We start from the raw sequence: 17,822 nt of genomic DNA, 5'->3' as shown, positions 1-17,822 counted from the left end.
AGTAGAGACTGAAGTGAGCTGTATTCCCTCCAGAAAAGGGTGTGGCCCCCTACCGAGCTGCTCCTGGGTGACTTGTGTATGTCTCATCTGTGATCGAGGAGAGTCTGCACTTTGTTGCAGCTTCACTTTGATTCACTTCACTTCTGCTGTCAGAAGGGTTGAAGTGCTGCATCAGGAACTTCCCATCAGCTTGGCTTGGGCTCTGAGACCTGTGGTGAAAACCTGGAGATCTCTTTTGTGTACTGCAGATGCATGACTGGCTTTCTGAACCAGCTTGTTGTTTTGTGTCTGGTTTTGGCCTACCAGCCAGCTTTTGGCTTGCTGAGGTGGTCTCTGTGTTCTGCAGTCTTACCCCTGGCTTTTTGTGCCTTGGGAGAAATCTCTGCCCTGTGCTCTGTCTCTAGCTATGGAAGGGTGGGTGCCTGGTACTCTGGGAAGCCTGGCCCTTCCTTGGGGAGGCTTCCTGCCGCCCTTGCCTTCATCTGCAGAGCAGCGACCTTGTAGTTGGGAGAAGTTCTGTGCATCTCAAGGGGCCCCCTCTGAACTCTTGTTTCCTTGGTTCCAGCTTTTTTGCTGTGCCTATATACTCAATAAAGCCCCAGGGCAGGGGTTGGTGAGTGAGTGTAGACTCCTTCTGTCAAGGTGCTCCTTGAATTGTTTTGTGTTTGTTTTTTTTTTTTTTGGAGACAGAGTCTTACTCTGTGGCCTGGGCTACATACAGTGTGGTGGCGTCAGCCTAGCTCACAGCAACCTCAGACTCCTGGGCTCCAGTGATTCTCCTGTCTCAGCCTCCTAAGTAGCTGGGACTAAGCGTGTGCCACCACGCCCAGCTAATTTTTCTATTTTTAGTTGTTTGGCTAATTTCTTTCTATTATTAGTAGAGGCGGGGGGTCTCACTCTTGCTGAGGGTGGTCTCGAACTCCTGACCTCAAATGATCTTCCCACCTGGGCCTCCCAGAGTGCTAGGATTACAGGCGGGAGCCACCACGCCCGGCCACGGTGCTCCTTGAATTATAGTCATGCCAGCCACACATGGCTGTTAATCTTTGGCTTCTCCCCTTGCCCTCCGTAGTGGATGCCCCTCTGGCCCCATCCTGCCAGTGACAAGGGGGGCTGTGGTCACTCCTTTTCTGCGACGGACTCTTTACTTTTAGGATTTAGTTCGTTTAGGTTTCTTTGTATCCTCTTTGCTTGGATGGGTTAAAAAAAATACCTTTTTTTTTTTTTTCCTTTTTAGCTTAGCCACTTGTCTTATTGTGAGAGGAAGAGTGGTGGTCTCCCAGGCCTTTCTGTATGGCAACCAGAAATCAGAACACCCCGTGCCGCCTTTGTTTGTTCATCAGTCTTGCCAGAAGTTTGTCAATTTCATTAGTTCTCTCAAAAGAACAAATTTTGGTTCTGCTGGATTTTTTTCTATAATGTTGTTTTCTACTTTATTAAGTTCTCTTCCTTATGATTTTATTTCTACTTTTTTTTTTTTTGGCTTAATTTGCTGTAATTGTCCCAACTTCTTGAAATGTACACTTAGATCATTGATTTTTTTTTTTAACATTTTTTTTCTTTCCTTATACATGCATTTAAAACTATATGTTTCCTTCTAAGCACAGTTTTGACTATATACTATTAATATATTGACATTTTGTGCTTTTGTTATTATTCAGTTTAAAAATTTTCTAGTTTCTGTTGTGGTTTCTTTGACCAATGGTTTATTTGGGAATATATTGCTTACCTTGTAAATATTTGGTTATTTTTAAAATTATCTATTTGTTTTTGATTTCTAATTTAATTGTCTTTTAGTCATAGAACTTTATATGATTTTACATCTTAGAAATTTGTAGACTTGGTTGTTGTTCAACATAGAGTCAATTTTTGTAAATGTTCTATCTCTACTTGTAAAGGATATATATTTTACAATTTGGTAAATTGGTCTATATATGTTTGTAGACCACAGTCTTTTTTTTTTTTTTTTTTTTTGAGACAGGGTCTTACTCTGTCTCCCAGGCTGAAGTACAGTGGGGAGATAATAGCTCACTGCAACCTTGAACTCCTCAGCTCAAGTGGTCCTTTTGTACCAATAGAGCGTCACTATGTTTCCTAGGCTGGTCTCGAACCCCTGGCCTCAAGTGGACCTCCCACCTCGGCCTCCCAAATGTAGATCACAGTATTTAACTGTCTTGTTTAACTCTTCTTTTTTTAATCAAAATGATTTAGAACTTTGTAATGATAGTTTTATGTGAAATAAGTCAATGTTATTATCATCATAGCTTTTTATTTCACCTCATACAGGCCACATCTTTATGATTGAAGTGCTTTTTTTTAAAATGCAAGAGCTACTATCATAAAAGGAACAACCCCCACTTGGCTGGAAGGAGTATGTTAGGGTGAGAGAAAAGTGAGTGAAGAGTCTGGAAATCTAGGATATGTTCCTGGAATACATTTAACTCATGATATTTTGGGTCAACAAACTCTTTCCCATTTATCTATCAAATGAAAATAATAATTACCAGAATTATCAAAGAAGTAGAATAAAAAATGATATAAATATACTCTTAAAACTATAATAAATAGGTAATAGATAAATGGTATTATTCATAATGCCACTTTTAGGATTCCTATAAAAGCTTTAACAACTCTCTCATATGAATTGTTTTGTAAAACAAATGCCAATTCTTTTATTAATATGAACTGCTATTATCCCACATTGTTTAAAACTGATGATCCAGACTTTCGATATTTTGAAACACAGCTTTAGTGTAACAATTAAACATCTTTTAATGAAGTCACATATATATACCCTTTGTCAAGTATGAAAAGCATGAGGGCTGTGTTTAACCAGTGCATGACTTTGCACATACTTCTTCAAGAATTGCTGCCAAATTTGTTTCTCCTTTCTGCCTGCAACTTCCATTACCAGCAGCTCTTGCCAAAATTAACTGACTCTGTGTGTGTGTGTGTGTATGTGTGTGTGCATACAGATGTTGAAAACATGAGCTGTTGCGTAGGGGTCAAACAGAAGACGAGAGCCAGTGTTCCCAGAAATGGAGTGGTTAGGTTTCCTTAAAAAATGTGCAGAGGTTGTGTTTCTCGAGTTGAGGGCTCAAGTTAAAAGCAAACAAAACTACCACAAAACATATAACAATTTGTTTTTTAGAAGATTTGTGATTCTCAATTTGGATCTAGTTTTCTTATATACATACTGAAACTCTCGTACAACATGACTCTTTAAATAGAAAGGTATTGTTATAAAACCTCTCATTTGTAGCTAGTGAAAGGATTTGAGTGATAAGCCTTTTATTTATGACTCCTGAATTAACTCTGCAGGTACAATTTGGAAATAAATAGGGACAGAGTAGAAAGACAGTTTTATGAAAATAACCTGATCTCTGCAACTGGTTGAAAAAAATCCATGAAAATAAAGACTGGTTCATGCTAATTGACTTTTTACTAATGCCTTTCTTTATACCCTGGACGTAATTACTGTTTTGTCTAGTGGAGCGTAAACAATCTCAAGATGCCATGAGGAACCCCCAGCCCTGCCGCAGGTCGGTGTTGGGCTCTGGGCTGGTCTGGTGTGTGCCCATCTTCCTAAGCACTGTTGGAATCACTGTTACTCTCCAGGAGGAATTTGAGTTCTAGCTGGGAGAATATTAATAATGAAGAATCAGAGTGTATAATTTGTCCATGTGCAGTGTTCTAAGCATTCAGATTGTATGGCTGGCTTTATCAGGAAAAGCTTCTCAAACAGGCGACAGTGTGAGTTAGCGCTAACGGCTAGACCACCCCGTCTGACTGCGGGACACGCAGGCCCTGGCGGAACGGGAGAGTGAGGGCGCCTGCGAGGCTAGCAGGGCAGCGTGTTAGGGCAGGATATGGAAGTTTGAGTGTGTATATGCCAGGTGGCTTTTATTGATTTGCCTTTTTATTTTTAACAAACACTTTCCCCCCTACTGAGGATTTCAGAAATCAGTGCTGAGGACTGGGAAACTTTGTCATGAGGCTCCTCTTATTTTAATGATGGCCTAGTTTCTTTCCTTTTGTTTCTTTCACTCACTTGTTTTCCCTCATAGAAAATCTCAAATCCAATATATTTCTGTATTCCCTCATTCTTTTTCCCTCTTTAATGAGACTTTTTTTTTTTTTGTATCACTGGTGTAAGCAAGGCACAGTCCCTCTGTCCTCACGAGCACGGCTTGGAAGACACAGACCTGCGTGACTGTTGTGACAGATGGACACGAGGCCGTCTGTGGGCATGTGCGTACTGTGTCCACCACACGGGAGGGCCCGAGAGGGCTTCCTGGACGTGGGCCAGGCTGAATCTGAGGGCTGCCCGCATTTTGCACACCTCTCCAGAAGACGCCACGCACGAAGCCCTCCCCACACCCCGCGGCCGGCAGGGATAATTGCAGCAGTACAGCCAAAGTACTTTGTTGGCTCTTCCCCCACTAACAAAACAAGAAAAGGAGAAAGAGGACAACTGTATTTGGAATACAAAGCTTGAGATCATAGGATTGTGGAGGCTGTTTTATGGAGTAAAATGAAGAACTTATCAAGTTCAGCTTTGTTTGTGTAACTGAAAGACATTTTCATTTATTTAACAGTATAATCATGGGAAAGAGTTCAGGTTTACTAATACCTGTTATGGGAGAAGTACTGGGCTGGATACTTAATATTTGTTTTATCATTTCATTTCCACTGTGACCCCCTTAGGTGTTATTTTGTGCGTGTCATTGATGAGGAAAGTGAAGCTCAGAGACGAAACTGCTCAGCTGCCCATATGGAGCAAGTGGTAGAACTGGGGTTTAAGCCCAGGTCTGTTTGCCACAAAAGCTCAGGAGTTTTCCATTTATTAACACTCTTTCCCTAGAGAAAAGACAAAGTCTTGTCCTCAAATCAAGTAAAAAATTGCTGTGTCAACAGAAGACTTAATAATCACATTGGGGCAGGTGAGGGAATAAAGACAAAAACGCAGTGGTGAGGTTGGCACAAAGGTGACGGGCGTGGAGAGAGACCTGACATGGTTGGAAGGCACAGGTCACTGGGCTGAGCGTCGCCTGTGGTCCTGCTTCCGCACCTCGGAATTAGCAAGGAGAAAACATCGCCCCAAGCTCTCTGGCTTTCTTCTTTCATTTCCGTTTTTTTTCTTATTTAGTGGACATCAGCTCAGCAGTAAAATGGCTGGAAACACAATCCTGGTCTTTTGTCAGTCATTGGCTCTAATCCCAACGCCAGTGCAAGCCGAGTGAATTTGGATATGTCTGTTGAGGTCAAATTGCAAAATTACTACAAAGATATCTAGGACTTTGGCATTTCCTTTTTGCCCAGAAGGAGCTCGGGTTTAACTCAAATTGCAGCTTAGGTCCAAAAAAGAATTGAAGACATTTTGAAAAATGTGCCTGCTAACTTTTCAGTTACAAGAATGTGTCACAGGCGCTGGACGCTTGTCTGTCTCATTTGCAGCCTCTGCACGGTGACCAGAGCCACGCCTGGACGTTATATGAACTCTGGAATGATTGGGGAAACGAGTGGGTGACTGTCTGCAGGGGATGGCCTGGAAGGCCACTTGTGCCCAGAATCCTGACCTCCAGGCTGACGAGCACCCCTAAGTCTAGCCTGGAATCGTTTTCTGAGCTCTTAACGTAAGCTGTAAGGTGCTCACAGTAATAGTGGTGTCAGCAGTGACTGTGGTTTGAACGTACATGTCCACCCACCTGCTTCTCCACTGTCTTCCTCTGAATAGACTTCACTGCCCAGTTGCCAGGAACAGAAATCCTAGAGTGACCTTGGAGTTGTCTCTTTTCCCTCAGCCCCGAGTCTGGTTCCTCAGCAAGGCTGGCCCTCCTCCCTCCAGGCGCCCCGACGCCCCTCCCGTGCCTGCCCTCGCTGCAGCAGCTCCAGCCTGTGTTGCATCTGAACAGCTAGAGCAACGGTGGCCTCTAACTCATTTCCCTGCGCTTTCTCATCTGCTGCAGTGTAACTCTTCCCACAAGTACTGTTTTCTACAGCCTTCCCATAATTGCGTGCTTGTTGTGTTTTAGGCTCTTTCTCAGGCATTTTGCCTTCTTCAGAAGGCAGGTGCTGTGGCATCTGCGCTGTTCAGATGGGGAATTAAAGCACTGGCAGTTGGTTTGCCCAAGGTGACAGCCAGGGTTACACCCATGCAGGAGGCTCTGTGCCCATGCTCTTGAGTCCTGCCCCTCTCCTTGAAGTGCTCTTGGGGTCTCTCCCCCTTGGGCCTGAAGGCATTATGTGATCTGCCTCCAGCCGGCTGCTACCACCTCATCTCCTGCCTCTTTCTCCCCAACCCTCCTGCCACGTGGCACTCTGGTTTCCTCACACCTACCACAGGGCCTTTGCACCAGCTGTTCTCTTGCCTAGAACCCTTTTCCACGAGCTCTTCACATGGCTGGACCCTTAAATGTCATTCTAGTAAGGCCCCCCAGGGCTCCTGATCTAAGTAGCCACCCACCATTTCGTTAAAGCACCATCTTTTATTCTGTGTAGCACTTACTGCTGTCTTAGTTTCCCTACATGTTTTTGGTGACATTTATTATTTATGGTGATACCTAAATGACATGGATTGAAACTCTATGTGAGTAGGAACCTCAAATGCATTGTTCGTCTATGTCGGTTCCAGTCTTGGGTAGATATTTGGTGAATGAGTAAGTGAACAAATGAACACCTGGCACCCTGGAACTCAAAGCCAGGTGCCTTTGATCCCATGCATTTCCCTGCCACACCATATGCCTCCATCTGTTCCCCTTGTGGGAGCCCTAGTTTAAGTGTCTTTGCCTTTGGGCTCACACAAAAGATGGCTGTGCTTTTCATAGGTGATCAAAGAAGCCTACAGCGGCTGCAGTGTGCCTGCGGATTCAGAATGCCCTCCTCCGCCAAGCTCCCCGGTGCACAAGGCAGAACTAGAGAAGGTAAGGGCGTTCATTGTTCTTTCTGGGAATAATAACCTTGCAGTTGATTTAGATCTTCCTCAAAGTTTTAATAACATTCTTTGAGAATTTCAGCACTTTCAGATGGAAAAGAAAAAAAAAAAAGAAAAAATGCAATTCTGCTTCCCATCCATTTTAACTTCTGAGTTTGTACTAAGCTTAAGTAAGTCGTTTCACAGACTGCGTAGTTATTTCCAGCTGTGGATGAAGAAATGGATTAAAGTTGTGAAGGGCCTTGTTCGAAGTCACATAGCTATTAAATGGCAAGGTTGGTATCTGAATGCAAGTCTGTCTATTTTTGGGGTATAGCAGGTGCTTCATAAATGTACCTTCCCGAGGGCTTATTCCTAACAGACCAGGAGACCCCCCCTGCCCCCTCTACAGTGTACTCATTTTGCTTATCGGAAGGCAGAGGAAGAGCACAGTGGTTGGGAGGTGGCCTGTCATTTGTACACCCCTCCTTGCCAGAAATGTGCAGAACCCATCACTGTTGGGCACACGCCCCGCTCTGATTGTACTTTATCTGTCTACATGTGACGGATGCCATTTCCTTGGAGATCCCTGGCTTCCTGCCGTGAGATCTTCTGCCAGTAGCTTGTGTCCCAGGAGCTTTCTGAGCTGTCCGCCTTTACCCCGTGCCCATGAACAGACAGATTGTTTTTTGTCTGTCCTTGTATTAGTCAGGGTTCCGGAGGAAAAGAGTCGATGAGATATGTATCTATGTAGAAAGAGATCTATTATGAGGAATTGGCTCACATAGTGATGGAGGGTGCAAGTCCCAAATCTGCAGTGTGGGCTGGCAGGCAGAGACCCCGGGGAGCTGATGGTACACATGAGGTCTGGGCAGTCTGCTGGAGCATGCCCTTGTATGGGGAGGCCAGTGTTTTTGTTCTACTCAGGCCTTCAACTGATTGGATGAGGCCCACCCACACTAGGGAGGGCGGTGAACTCAGAGGTCACTGATTTAAATGTTAATCTCATCCGGAAACACCCTCCTAGTTAACACATAAAAGTAACCGTCACAATCCACATCCTGGTATTGTGATAGAACCGCCCTTCCTTTCCTAACTATAAAACCAATACCTGCTCCACTGTGGAAAATTCAGAAAGTTCAGAGAAACGTAAATAGATAGAAAAGTCACTTATAAGTCCACCACGTAGAGGAGGCAGCTCCTTTTAACGGTGTCTGACTTTCTAACCACTTTTTTCCTTGTATCCTCCATAATCATGTGAGCCAAATCCTTATAATAGATCTCTTTCTCCATACACACATCCCATACACACATCCCATCAGCTCTGTTCCTCTGGAGAACACTCACACACAACGCAAGGATAGACAAAAAAAGTATCTGTTCGCTGGCAGGGGGATAAAAGGAACAGTGTTTACAGTTCTGTACTGTACTGTTCTGTACTGTAAACCTACAGTTTACAGTGGGTAAGCTTATGCATAAAATTTCTTATACTGCTTTTTTCACTTACCTTTATATTATTAGCAGTTTTCTAGATTTTAAAATACCCATAACAAGCCACAAGCATTTTTGCATTTTCATCAGCTTACTATCAAATTTGTATGACTCTACTATCACTTATATAAATATTCCCTCCCCTGAATTAGGCTGTTTTTTTTTTTTTTCTTTTTTAGGCCACATAAATAAAATAGTACTTGACGTCTTTTGCATAAATCTTTACTGCTTCTGTGTCTGTTACCCGAGAGTAGACTCCTGGAAGCTGAATTACTAGACCAAAGGATAAGAAGTTTTTTCTTTTTTAAGATTTTGATTCATGTTGCTAATCAAATTGCTTTCCCAAAAGGTTGGTCCAATTTTGTTTCCCATCACAGTGCCTCCAAGTTCCTCTTTCACACACTCCCATCAGAATTGGCGATTGTGCTTTGCTTCTCTTTGGTTTCTGAGGTGGTACTGTTAGCGCCTGGCCAGGCCTGCTGCCCTGGATCCCACGGATGATTCCTGGCGTGAGCCAGGGCAGTGCTGGCTCTAGGTCATCAGACCACTGCAACTCAGCTTCCCACCAACTGGCTCTAATTCTTTCCTGCAGGTCTTGCAGGATTGCAGACACCTGCCTGCTGTCCTTGGCCAACATTGCCTGGTCCTCGTGTTGCGAGTTAAACATGCATGTTCGTTTGTGCCCTGGGGGTCATCCACGTGTTTCATCTGAGTCCAGCTGGCCAGTGTCTGAGGCACTGGGGCATAATCGGAGGGTCTGAGGAGGGCATATGGAGGCCGCTCCCCTACTGTGACCCCACAGGTCCTTGGGCAGGAGTGGGAGGAGTCTAGCTGTAAATGCTGTGTCTCACTCAGATCCTAACATGGAATCCTAAGTATGCTCATTAAACCCAGATATTGGGACTGAAATAATGACAAGTGTTCTCGTCCCCTTGAGGGTTTTGGTACTGTCCTTGTCTCTCTGTGTATGTTCTAAGTGTTTCTGTTACAAGCAAATACATGACACCCAATTATTGGTGAATGGCAGGAAGAAATTAAACGGATGATGGGATTTTTATTCCTGCAGGATAATATGCATGGTGGGGGGATATGTTTTGTAATCTTAATATTTTTCAAACTTATTTACAAGAAAAGGTGATTTGAGTGAAATAGGCATGGTATAGTATGTGTGTTAGTATCACATAACCTCTGTGAGTTTTTTCTTTGTATTTTTGGAAGTTTGTAAAGCTTTCGTAGCAACCTCACCAGCTAGTCTGTGTTACACGTAAGCCCTGACTACTGGATTGTTGTGAATTTGGTCCACCCTTTCTTTCCCTTTGAGATAACTTTTAACTTTCACACAGCACGTGGCCAGTGTGGCCATTGTAAGAATAACTTAAGCCTTTCTGTCCCTACAGAAACTGTCCTCAGAGAGACCGAGCTCAGATGGGGAGGGTGTTATGGAAAATGGAATTACTATGTGTAATGGAAAAGAGCAAGGTGAGTTCTGCATGTGCCAAAAATATATAAAGTAAAAAAAAAATTACAGTCAGGTCTGTAAAGTCTCATTATGTGAAAATGTCCTGGGTGACCCAGTTGTATGGATGTCATCGTGGCAGATGACGCTGATAGGAATGCAGGAAAATCCTTTGGTTAACATCAGCCTGTGCATCTTCCTTTTCCATCCTGCCCAACCTCGACCCAGGTGGTTTCCTATTGTCTTTATATGTGCCCTGCGTGTATTTCACACGTATGACTCACAGCAGGTAATTTCCTCACTTGATTTATCACTGACAGCTGGCATCTGGCTTAGAGACCTCACTTCCAGTGAAAAGAGCTTTGGGTAATGAGACAGGAACCCACATTCCCCTTTGAACTCTGCCTTTGCATGAACTTGAATAAATTTTCCATTTTCCCTCTTGATGAGCCTCTGTTTCCCCATCTTTAAAATGAGGAGGCCAGACTTGCACATTTCTGAAGTCAAGTCTTGTCTTTTCTCTCTCTCTTTCTTTCTTCTTTCTTTCTTTCTTTTTCTTTCTTTTGAGACTGAGTCTTGCTCTGTCACCTGGGCTAGAGTACAGTGGCATCATCACAGCTCACTACAACCTCAAACTACTGGGCTTCAGCAATCCTCATGCCTCGGCCTCCCCAGTAGCTGGGACTACAGACATGTGCCACCATGCCCAGCTAATTTTTTTATTTATTTTATTTTTTGTAGAAATGAGGTTTTGCTATTGCCCAGGCTGGTCTCAAACTCCTAAGCTCAAGCACTCCTCCTGCCTTGGCCTCCCAAAATGCTAGGATTACAGGCATGAGCCATCACACCCAGCCTGAAGTCTTTTCTAAGATTTTCTGAAAATGTCTTTATTTTGCCTACATTTAACATTTTTTAAAATTGTGATAAAATATACATAATATAAAATTTATCATATTAACCATTTTAAGTGTCCAGTTCAGTGTATTGTTATTATAATACATTTATAATGTGATACTGTCATCACCACCATCGTGTCCAGAACTCTTTTCATTTTGCAACACTGAAGCTCTGTCCCCATGAGACATTAATTCCCCATCCCCTCCCCCAGCGCCTGGTACCCACATTCTACTTCCTGTATCTATGGCACTGACAACCCTCAATACCTCACAGGAGCAATCCTACAGGATTTGTTCCTTTGTGACTGGCTAATTTCACTCAGCATAATGTCCTCAGGGTTCATCCATGCTGTAGTGTGTGTCAGAATTTCCTTCCTTTTTAAGGCTGGGTAATACTCCATTCTGTGCATATACCACATTTTGTTTGTCCATGCACCTGTCAGTAGATACTTGGGTTGCTTCTGCCCTTTGGCCAGTGTGCACAGTGCTGCCGTGAACATGGGTGTGTGCATGTCGAAGTCTCCTACTGTTTAAACTCAGCTTTATAGAGGGGCAAATTACATGCAGTAAGATTCACCCTTTCGGCATGCAGTTCTGTGAGTTTTGACAAACGCAGTCATGCAACCGTCACCATGATGAAGATGCAAAATATTTCTGTCACCCAGGAGCCCCCTTGTGCCCCTTTGTATCACCTCTGCCTGTTCTCCAGGCCCTGGCGGCCCCTGAGCTATCTGCCTTTACCAGAATGCTGTTACAGGAGGGGAATCATGAGTGTGTAGACCGCCAAGTCTGGCTTCCTTCTCATAGTGTTTGCGACTCATCCGTGTGTGGCAGTATCAGTAGTTTGCTCTTTTCTGTTGCTGGCAGTGCTCCCAAATGTAGGTTGCCACAGCGAGTTTATCCGCTCGCTGATTGAAGGCCGTTTGGGCTGTTTCCACTTTGGGGCAGTTGTTTAAAAATCTATTCTAGACTTTCAGAGACAGGCGGGTACTGCTTGGTCATGTGCATTCTCACCAGCCTTGGTATTGTCATTTTTGTTTTGTTCTTTTTACTTTAGCCACTTTAATAGGTGTGTAATGGTATATAATTGTGGTTTGAATTTGTATTTCTCTAATGACAGACAGCATTGAACATTTTTAATGTGATTATTTGCCATTGGTGTATTTTCTTTGGTGAAATGTCGGTTCAGATCTTTTGCCCATATTTTTATTGGATTGTTATTGTTGAATTTTGAGAGCTCTTTGTATATTCTGAATACCAGTCCTTTATCAGCTGTGTTTTGCACACATCTTCTCCCAGTCCGTGACTGGACTTTCGATTTCCCGAACAGCGTGTGGACTGCAGTGAGGGGTGTGATTTGTGGACAGTGGAGGCAGTTTTCTCTGAGCAAAGCCAAACTGCCTGTGTGTTCATTGAACCTGTGACCTCAGCTGCTCCAGTGAGCAATCTGCCCACCCGAGCCCACCTGCCCTTTATTGCTCGAGTGGAGCAAGTGTTTCTTATCTCTGTGATGAAGTCACCTTAAACCAAGTAGCAATCTAAGCCATTAAGAATCTTGGAACTCAAATAATCTGGACTGTTATGACATTGTAAGTTTCACTGTCAAAGGTCATAATCTCTGCTTTTTCCATCTGTGGTTTTCTAAATCAGTCCTATCTGAGTGTAATTTTAGTTCTATCCGTCGGAAGTTATTCAGTGGAAGGTATTATCTGTGTCTTCCACAAGGCACACATTATGTGTAATCAAAACCAGGAAAGCTATCTTTAAGTTTTGCCTTGAAATAACATACAATCTCAATGTTCCTGCGTAGAAGTTGAGGCATGGTAAACATTGGTTTGGTTGAACTGTCTTCTTGTTTGCTATTTCTTCTCCCAATGTACCTGTGTAAAATTAGGTCTTGCAGAATAAGATGGATGTCTGGATGTACATGTGAGTGGATATGTCTATGCTTAAATGCTCTTGTTTCCTTTTAACAAGAACAGCTTTCTATACTTTGGAATTAAAAAGTGACCTTGGTTCAGACATCTTCTTTTTGCCTGGCATGGGCTTTGCATGTAGTAGATACTGGATAAATAGTTAACAAAGGAAGTTAAAGGTTTAAATACATTCTAACCTTTCTCGGCTTTTATTCTTGCTGCTCACTCTTGCTATTGAGAGATTTCAGTTAAGCTTTTTATCCCAGCCATGTTGTGACTGAGTCAAATTTCTCTGCTCGCTGCATAGAGAAAATCCTGAATTTGTACAGCTTTCTCTAAGTGTTAGAATCTCAGCTGAAGGTAGAACAGTCGGACTCCATGCAGTCAAAGCCACAGGGAACAGAATCCTATTTCTTCTTTCAAGGTGGGATCCCTAGTGTTTAGTAAGCTGCTGTAGTGTGATTTGGGTGAATAGTAGACATCCTGGTGATACTGCAGCTGGTGTGAGGAACGAGGATTGAGGTCCTGGTACCAGTCCACATGGAGGCTGTGACTGCAAATATCCAGCGTTTCATGTCTTTAAGGTGTAATCATTTATTCATGGGTCGTCGGGAGAATCACTGAGTAAACCGTCTGATGATGTTAATCCCCACCCCTCCCACCCACCTAACAAAAGCATCTAGATTCCCTTCTCTGTAGGATGACAGGAAACTGTCTGGGCCTGTGGTAGTCGTGGCCTTAGAGGATGCTCAGTGCTGGCCGCGCTCCAGTGGTCTGTATCCCCAACCCGCCCATCTCCATGGCGAGCGGGCAGCACATGCCGCCTGGGCTCACCAGCTCTCCTGCTCTGACTGCAGCGGTTGAGCATTCTGAGTTTGTTGTTTCTTTTCAGAATTCTGTTGTAAGTGCTAATTTCTGCCTTTTGTTTGATAAATAGCATCAAGATGTTCTTGATGTTTTTTTCCTTATGTTCCTACATACTTTCACTTTTTCTTCCAAGGATTACCTAACTTCTGCTTTTGCAAAAAATTCTTCAGGGCATATTTAAGGAATTGCAGGTATTAATCATTATCTCATTTCTTTGTAGTCAGAGTCCAGCAAGCCCTTTGTCAGCAGGAGCCAGTCTCAGTCTAACTGGGAGTAAATCAAAACCCCAGCGCGATCTCGTCTGCGGGGGTTGCCTCCTGCTCGTGCCCTAGGCCTTCCACGGGTGCCCGGCACTCCCACTATCCCGGCCAGTGGTGCCTTCTGTGGACAGCTCAGCTGCGTGGGGCTGGGTGGAGGTCGCCCTCTGGCCTCACAAGCCGCTGGGGGGCATCCACTGTTGCTTTCTGTCTTGGTTTGGTTGGACTGAAGCCAAAATGCCACAGCTGTGCCAACCGCAGACCCCTCTGTCTGGTGGTAGCTGGGGAGCTGCCTTCAGACTAGGGATTGAAACCGTTTCTGGTGCTTTGTTTTAAAAGAGGGTGTGTGCGTGTTGGGGGGAGAAGGAGGAGGGCAGGGTGGCCTTCCTCTGTCCTTTGTTTCTCCTAATGCCTGAGGCCTTAATCTGATTTGTTTAAACTAACACAAAAATGCTGAGACTGTGTCGTATTAGTCAACTCGGGCTGCCATAACAAAATACCGCAGGCTGGGTGGCTGAAACAACAAAAACTTATTTTCTCACAGTTCTGGAGCCTGGAAGTCCAAGGTTAAGGCGCCGTCAGGGTGGTGTCTGGTGAGGGCTCTCTTCCTGGCTGGCAGGCAGCCGCTGCCTTCTCACCTGGTCTGTCTGTTGTGTATGTGCAGTCCCTTCTTAGAACGGCACTAATCCCATGGGATCGGAGCCCTGTGGGGAGGGTGTGGAGTGGAAGGCCAGGCAGGAGACGGGAGACACGGACGTTGGTGTCTGCGCCACAGTCCGTCTGGGCGTGGCAGGGGCGCGGAGTGGAGATGGGCAGAGGGCTACTGCCCCACCCCCACAGAGACAGACAGGAAGGGGAAGATGAGGGAGGTGTGTGTGAGTGTGTACGTGCTTAGGGAAGATGTAGCTTATCATGCCGTGTCCCCAGATGCTCTTTCTCTGAAGTTACTCTGTGTGGCCGTTGTGTGCAGGCTCACTTGTTCACATGGGCAGGAGCAGGGAAGGAATCCTTGGCTTTCCTTACTTTCTGAGAGTTCGTGATTTCCAGAAAGTTGCAGACAGAAGGTTGAGACGAGGGGGAAGGGTCCGGGTGATGGTGTTTTCGTATTGGATCCGAGTCCCCTTCTCCCGGAACGTCCTGACAGTCGCTCTCTGGCCGGAGGGATCTTGGCGCACTGAGTTTTGGGTGCCTGCTCACGTGTGCATCCTGTAATTCTGCCCGTGGGCTTGGGGAGAGAGTGCCAGTGACCAGTGGGCAGATGCAGGGTGCCGTGGCAGCGGACCCTGGGCCTCTGTGGTGGGGGACGGTGGGGAGTGACCAGAGCTGGCCTGAGTTGTGGCTTGGTGGCCCATCTGTGCAGACACTGCTACTCTGCTCCTGCCGCTGTTCCCAAATGTACTTCAGAGCTGCCAGATCTTCTAGTTTTTCAAGGAAAGCCAGAATCATTTTTATGCAAAATGCTTATGAGTTTTGTATATTGACAGTTAATTCCTGATTCGGCATTGTCCAGGCTACGCAGCATAAAGGGCTGGCATGCAGGCCGCTGGTCTGGTAGCCCTGGGGAGGGCAGGATCGAGTGAGTGTCTGACAGGTGGGCGAGGGGGCTCCTGAGGGAGACCCAGTTCCCCCTTCTCCCCTCCCCTCCCTGGGACCCTCTTGTTGCCAGCCAGGCTGTAGCTGCACTGGCTTCTTTCTGTTCCTCGGACACTTTGGGCTTTTTCCAGCATGACAGCTTTTGTGTCAGCTGATGTTCTTCTTGCCTGAACACTTCTTCCCCCTCAGAGGTGCACGGCCAGTTCCTTGTTAATTTAGCTGTCAGCTTAGCGGCAGCCCCGGGCGGGCTTTCTCTGACCTGCCAGCCGCTCTCCCATATCACCCTGGTCTGGATCTCCGTGTGGTCCTTGCACCGTTGGACGTACTTCGTATGAGCGCAGGTGCGTGCCGGGGTGTGTGTTCTCGGCCCACTCTAGAACGTCAGCTTCCTGGGAGCAGCCCTGTTCTCCGCAGGGACCCCCAGTGTCTGGGCCGACAGCCCACACTGGCAGGTGCTTAAGCTACTCAGTAGGTAGAAGTTAAGGGAAAGAAGAAATGGGTTGTGACTTATGCTTTATTTTCATTTTTTTTTTTCAGTTAACATCTACAATTAAAACATGCTTTTTTGTTGTTGTCATTCTTGACAGTGAAGAGGAAGAAAAGTTCCAAATCAGAGACCAAGGGAACCGTATCTAAAGTCACTGGGAAAAAAATTACCAAGATTATTGGTCTGGGAAAGAAAAAGCCATCCACAGACGAGCAGACCTCCTCAGCCGAGGAGGACGTTCCCACTTGTGGTAAGACGAACATTCACCGGAGATGACTGTGTCCACCGACTGTGTTTTTCTTCTCTCCTGTGGCTGTGTCTGTCTCGAGTTCATCTAAGGTTCATTACCTTGAGCACTGGACTTGTGTGATCATTCCAACTGCGGGAAATGTATTAAATTTCCACATGTTTCCCTCTTATTAGTAAAAGACTTTGTAGGGGTTTGAGATGATCTCTGAGGTTCTTTCAAGATAAAAAAAATTTTTTTTTCTCTTTGATCCTGTGAAGTTCTCCCAAATTACTTTGAAGTGTTTTTAAACTGGAACGTGTGCACCTGCCGTTGGTAAACAGAGGAAGGATTACAAAGTGCAGGAAACCTTCATGGAATTAAGCTCAACTCTTTCCCTTGGGCTAAGTAATAAAACTAAACTATCTTATAATGTTACCATTGTCTAACTTAGGTTTCAAATCCAATCGGATGACTGGCCATCTCCCTAGTCAGCTTCTGTCCAGTCAGTACTATCTGAGCAGCTGCCGCTGGTCAGGGACTGTGTTAGTAAGCACGTGGTGTCCCTGGGGGCCAAAACAGCCCTGCCCTCCCACGGCGTCCAGTCTGGTAGCAGAAGGAAAGTCCAAAACACGTAAGCACAGAACTAAACTTGCAGTAACCAGCTCTGACCAGTAATACGAGGGGAAAACACAAGAGGCAATGAGAGTATTGGGAATCTCTCATTCCCTTGGGAATGGGGGTACAGCAGTCAGGACAGCATCTATGAAGAAGTGGGTGAGCATTTGCTAGGCAACCAAATTTAGAAGAACCATGCAGACTTTTTTAGGATGAAAATTTTATAAACTGAAAGATGGATATTTACTTTTTTAAAAAAATTAAGAATGGGCTATAATTTTCCTTACTATTTCTTTTAATTAATTAATTTTTTTGAGACAGGGTCTTGGTCTGTCACCCAGGCTGGAGTACAGTGGTGCAATCATAGCTCACCGTAGCCTTGAACTCCTGGCCTCAAGCAGTCCTCCCACCTTGGCCTCCCAAAGTGCTGAGATCACAGGCGTGAGCCCCTGCACCCAGCTTCCTCGTGTGCTATTGCTGTGCATATAGCGTCCACTCTCCGTGAATCCATAACCCCTTTTGTTTGCGTCGTCATCCTGTCCCCACAGCCCACCCTACTGCCCATCTGTTATGTCCCAGGTTTTGGGTCTTATTTTGGGCATGCCAAAAGATACATCATTTAGTTCCTGCCCAAGAATGCCTAAACACAAAGACAAATTTACTCAACAGATATCATGCCCCTGGGCATGGAGCGCTCAGGCCAAAAGGAAAATAGGAAGGGTGAGCCCGGAGGCGGGGAGAGGGGTGGAGCTGGGACACGCTGTGCTTGAGGGCCGGCAGGGCAAATCCTTGTTCACTTCTAGCCTTCACAGTGTGGCTCTAGGACATTGCGTTGCATAATATCGATTCCTAGTGGACACAGTCAAGTTGTCTGGGCAGACACCCTCGTAGAGGGGTCCCGCTGTGGGAGTGAGTTAGGAGGGAAGGCTGATGACCCCATGACCTTGGAGCCTGGCGCGTCCCAAGGTCCCTGAGCCTGGCCAGGGTTCAGCTGGGTCACAGAAGCAGGCCAGTTGATACTGATGTTCTTTCTACTGCCCTGTGTTTCCTCCCTAAACACAAGGCGGGAACCCAGTGCGGCTGCCTTGCTGAGTTCAGTCAG

General features: G+C 45.3%; 1 protein-coding gene across 2 annotated transcripts in view; it reads left to right on the top strand.

Moving 5' to 3' along the window:
- The window catches only part of AFAP1 (actin filament associated protein 1), a 97,443-nt gene that overhangs the window by 40,743 nt on the left and 38,878 nt on the right, over nt 1-17,822 (top strand). For both annotated transcript variants that reach the window (XM_069495851.1, XM_069495850.1), the window contains exons 6-8: nt 6,828-6,923; nt 9,802-9,883; nt 15,977-16,126. In XM_069495851.1, the coding sequence (XP_069351952.1) occupies nt 6,828-6,923; nt 9,802-9,883; nt 15,977-16,126 (328 nt within the window). The remainder of the gene's footprint in view (nt 1-6,827; nt 6,924-9,801; nt 9,884-15,976; nt 16,127-17,822) is intronic.

The sequence above is a fragment of the Eulemur rufifrons genome, chromosome 20 (genome assembly GCF_041146395.1).
Source record: "Eulemur rufifrons isolate Redbay chromosome 20, OSU_ERuf_1, whole genome shotgun sequence".
NCBI classification, from domain to species: domain Eukaryota; kingdom Metazoa; phylum Chordata; class Mammalia; order Primates; family Lemuridae; genus Eulemur; species Eulemur rufifrons.
This window is presented reverse-complemented; position numbering and strand designations above follow the sequence as displayed.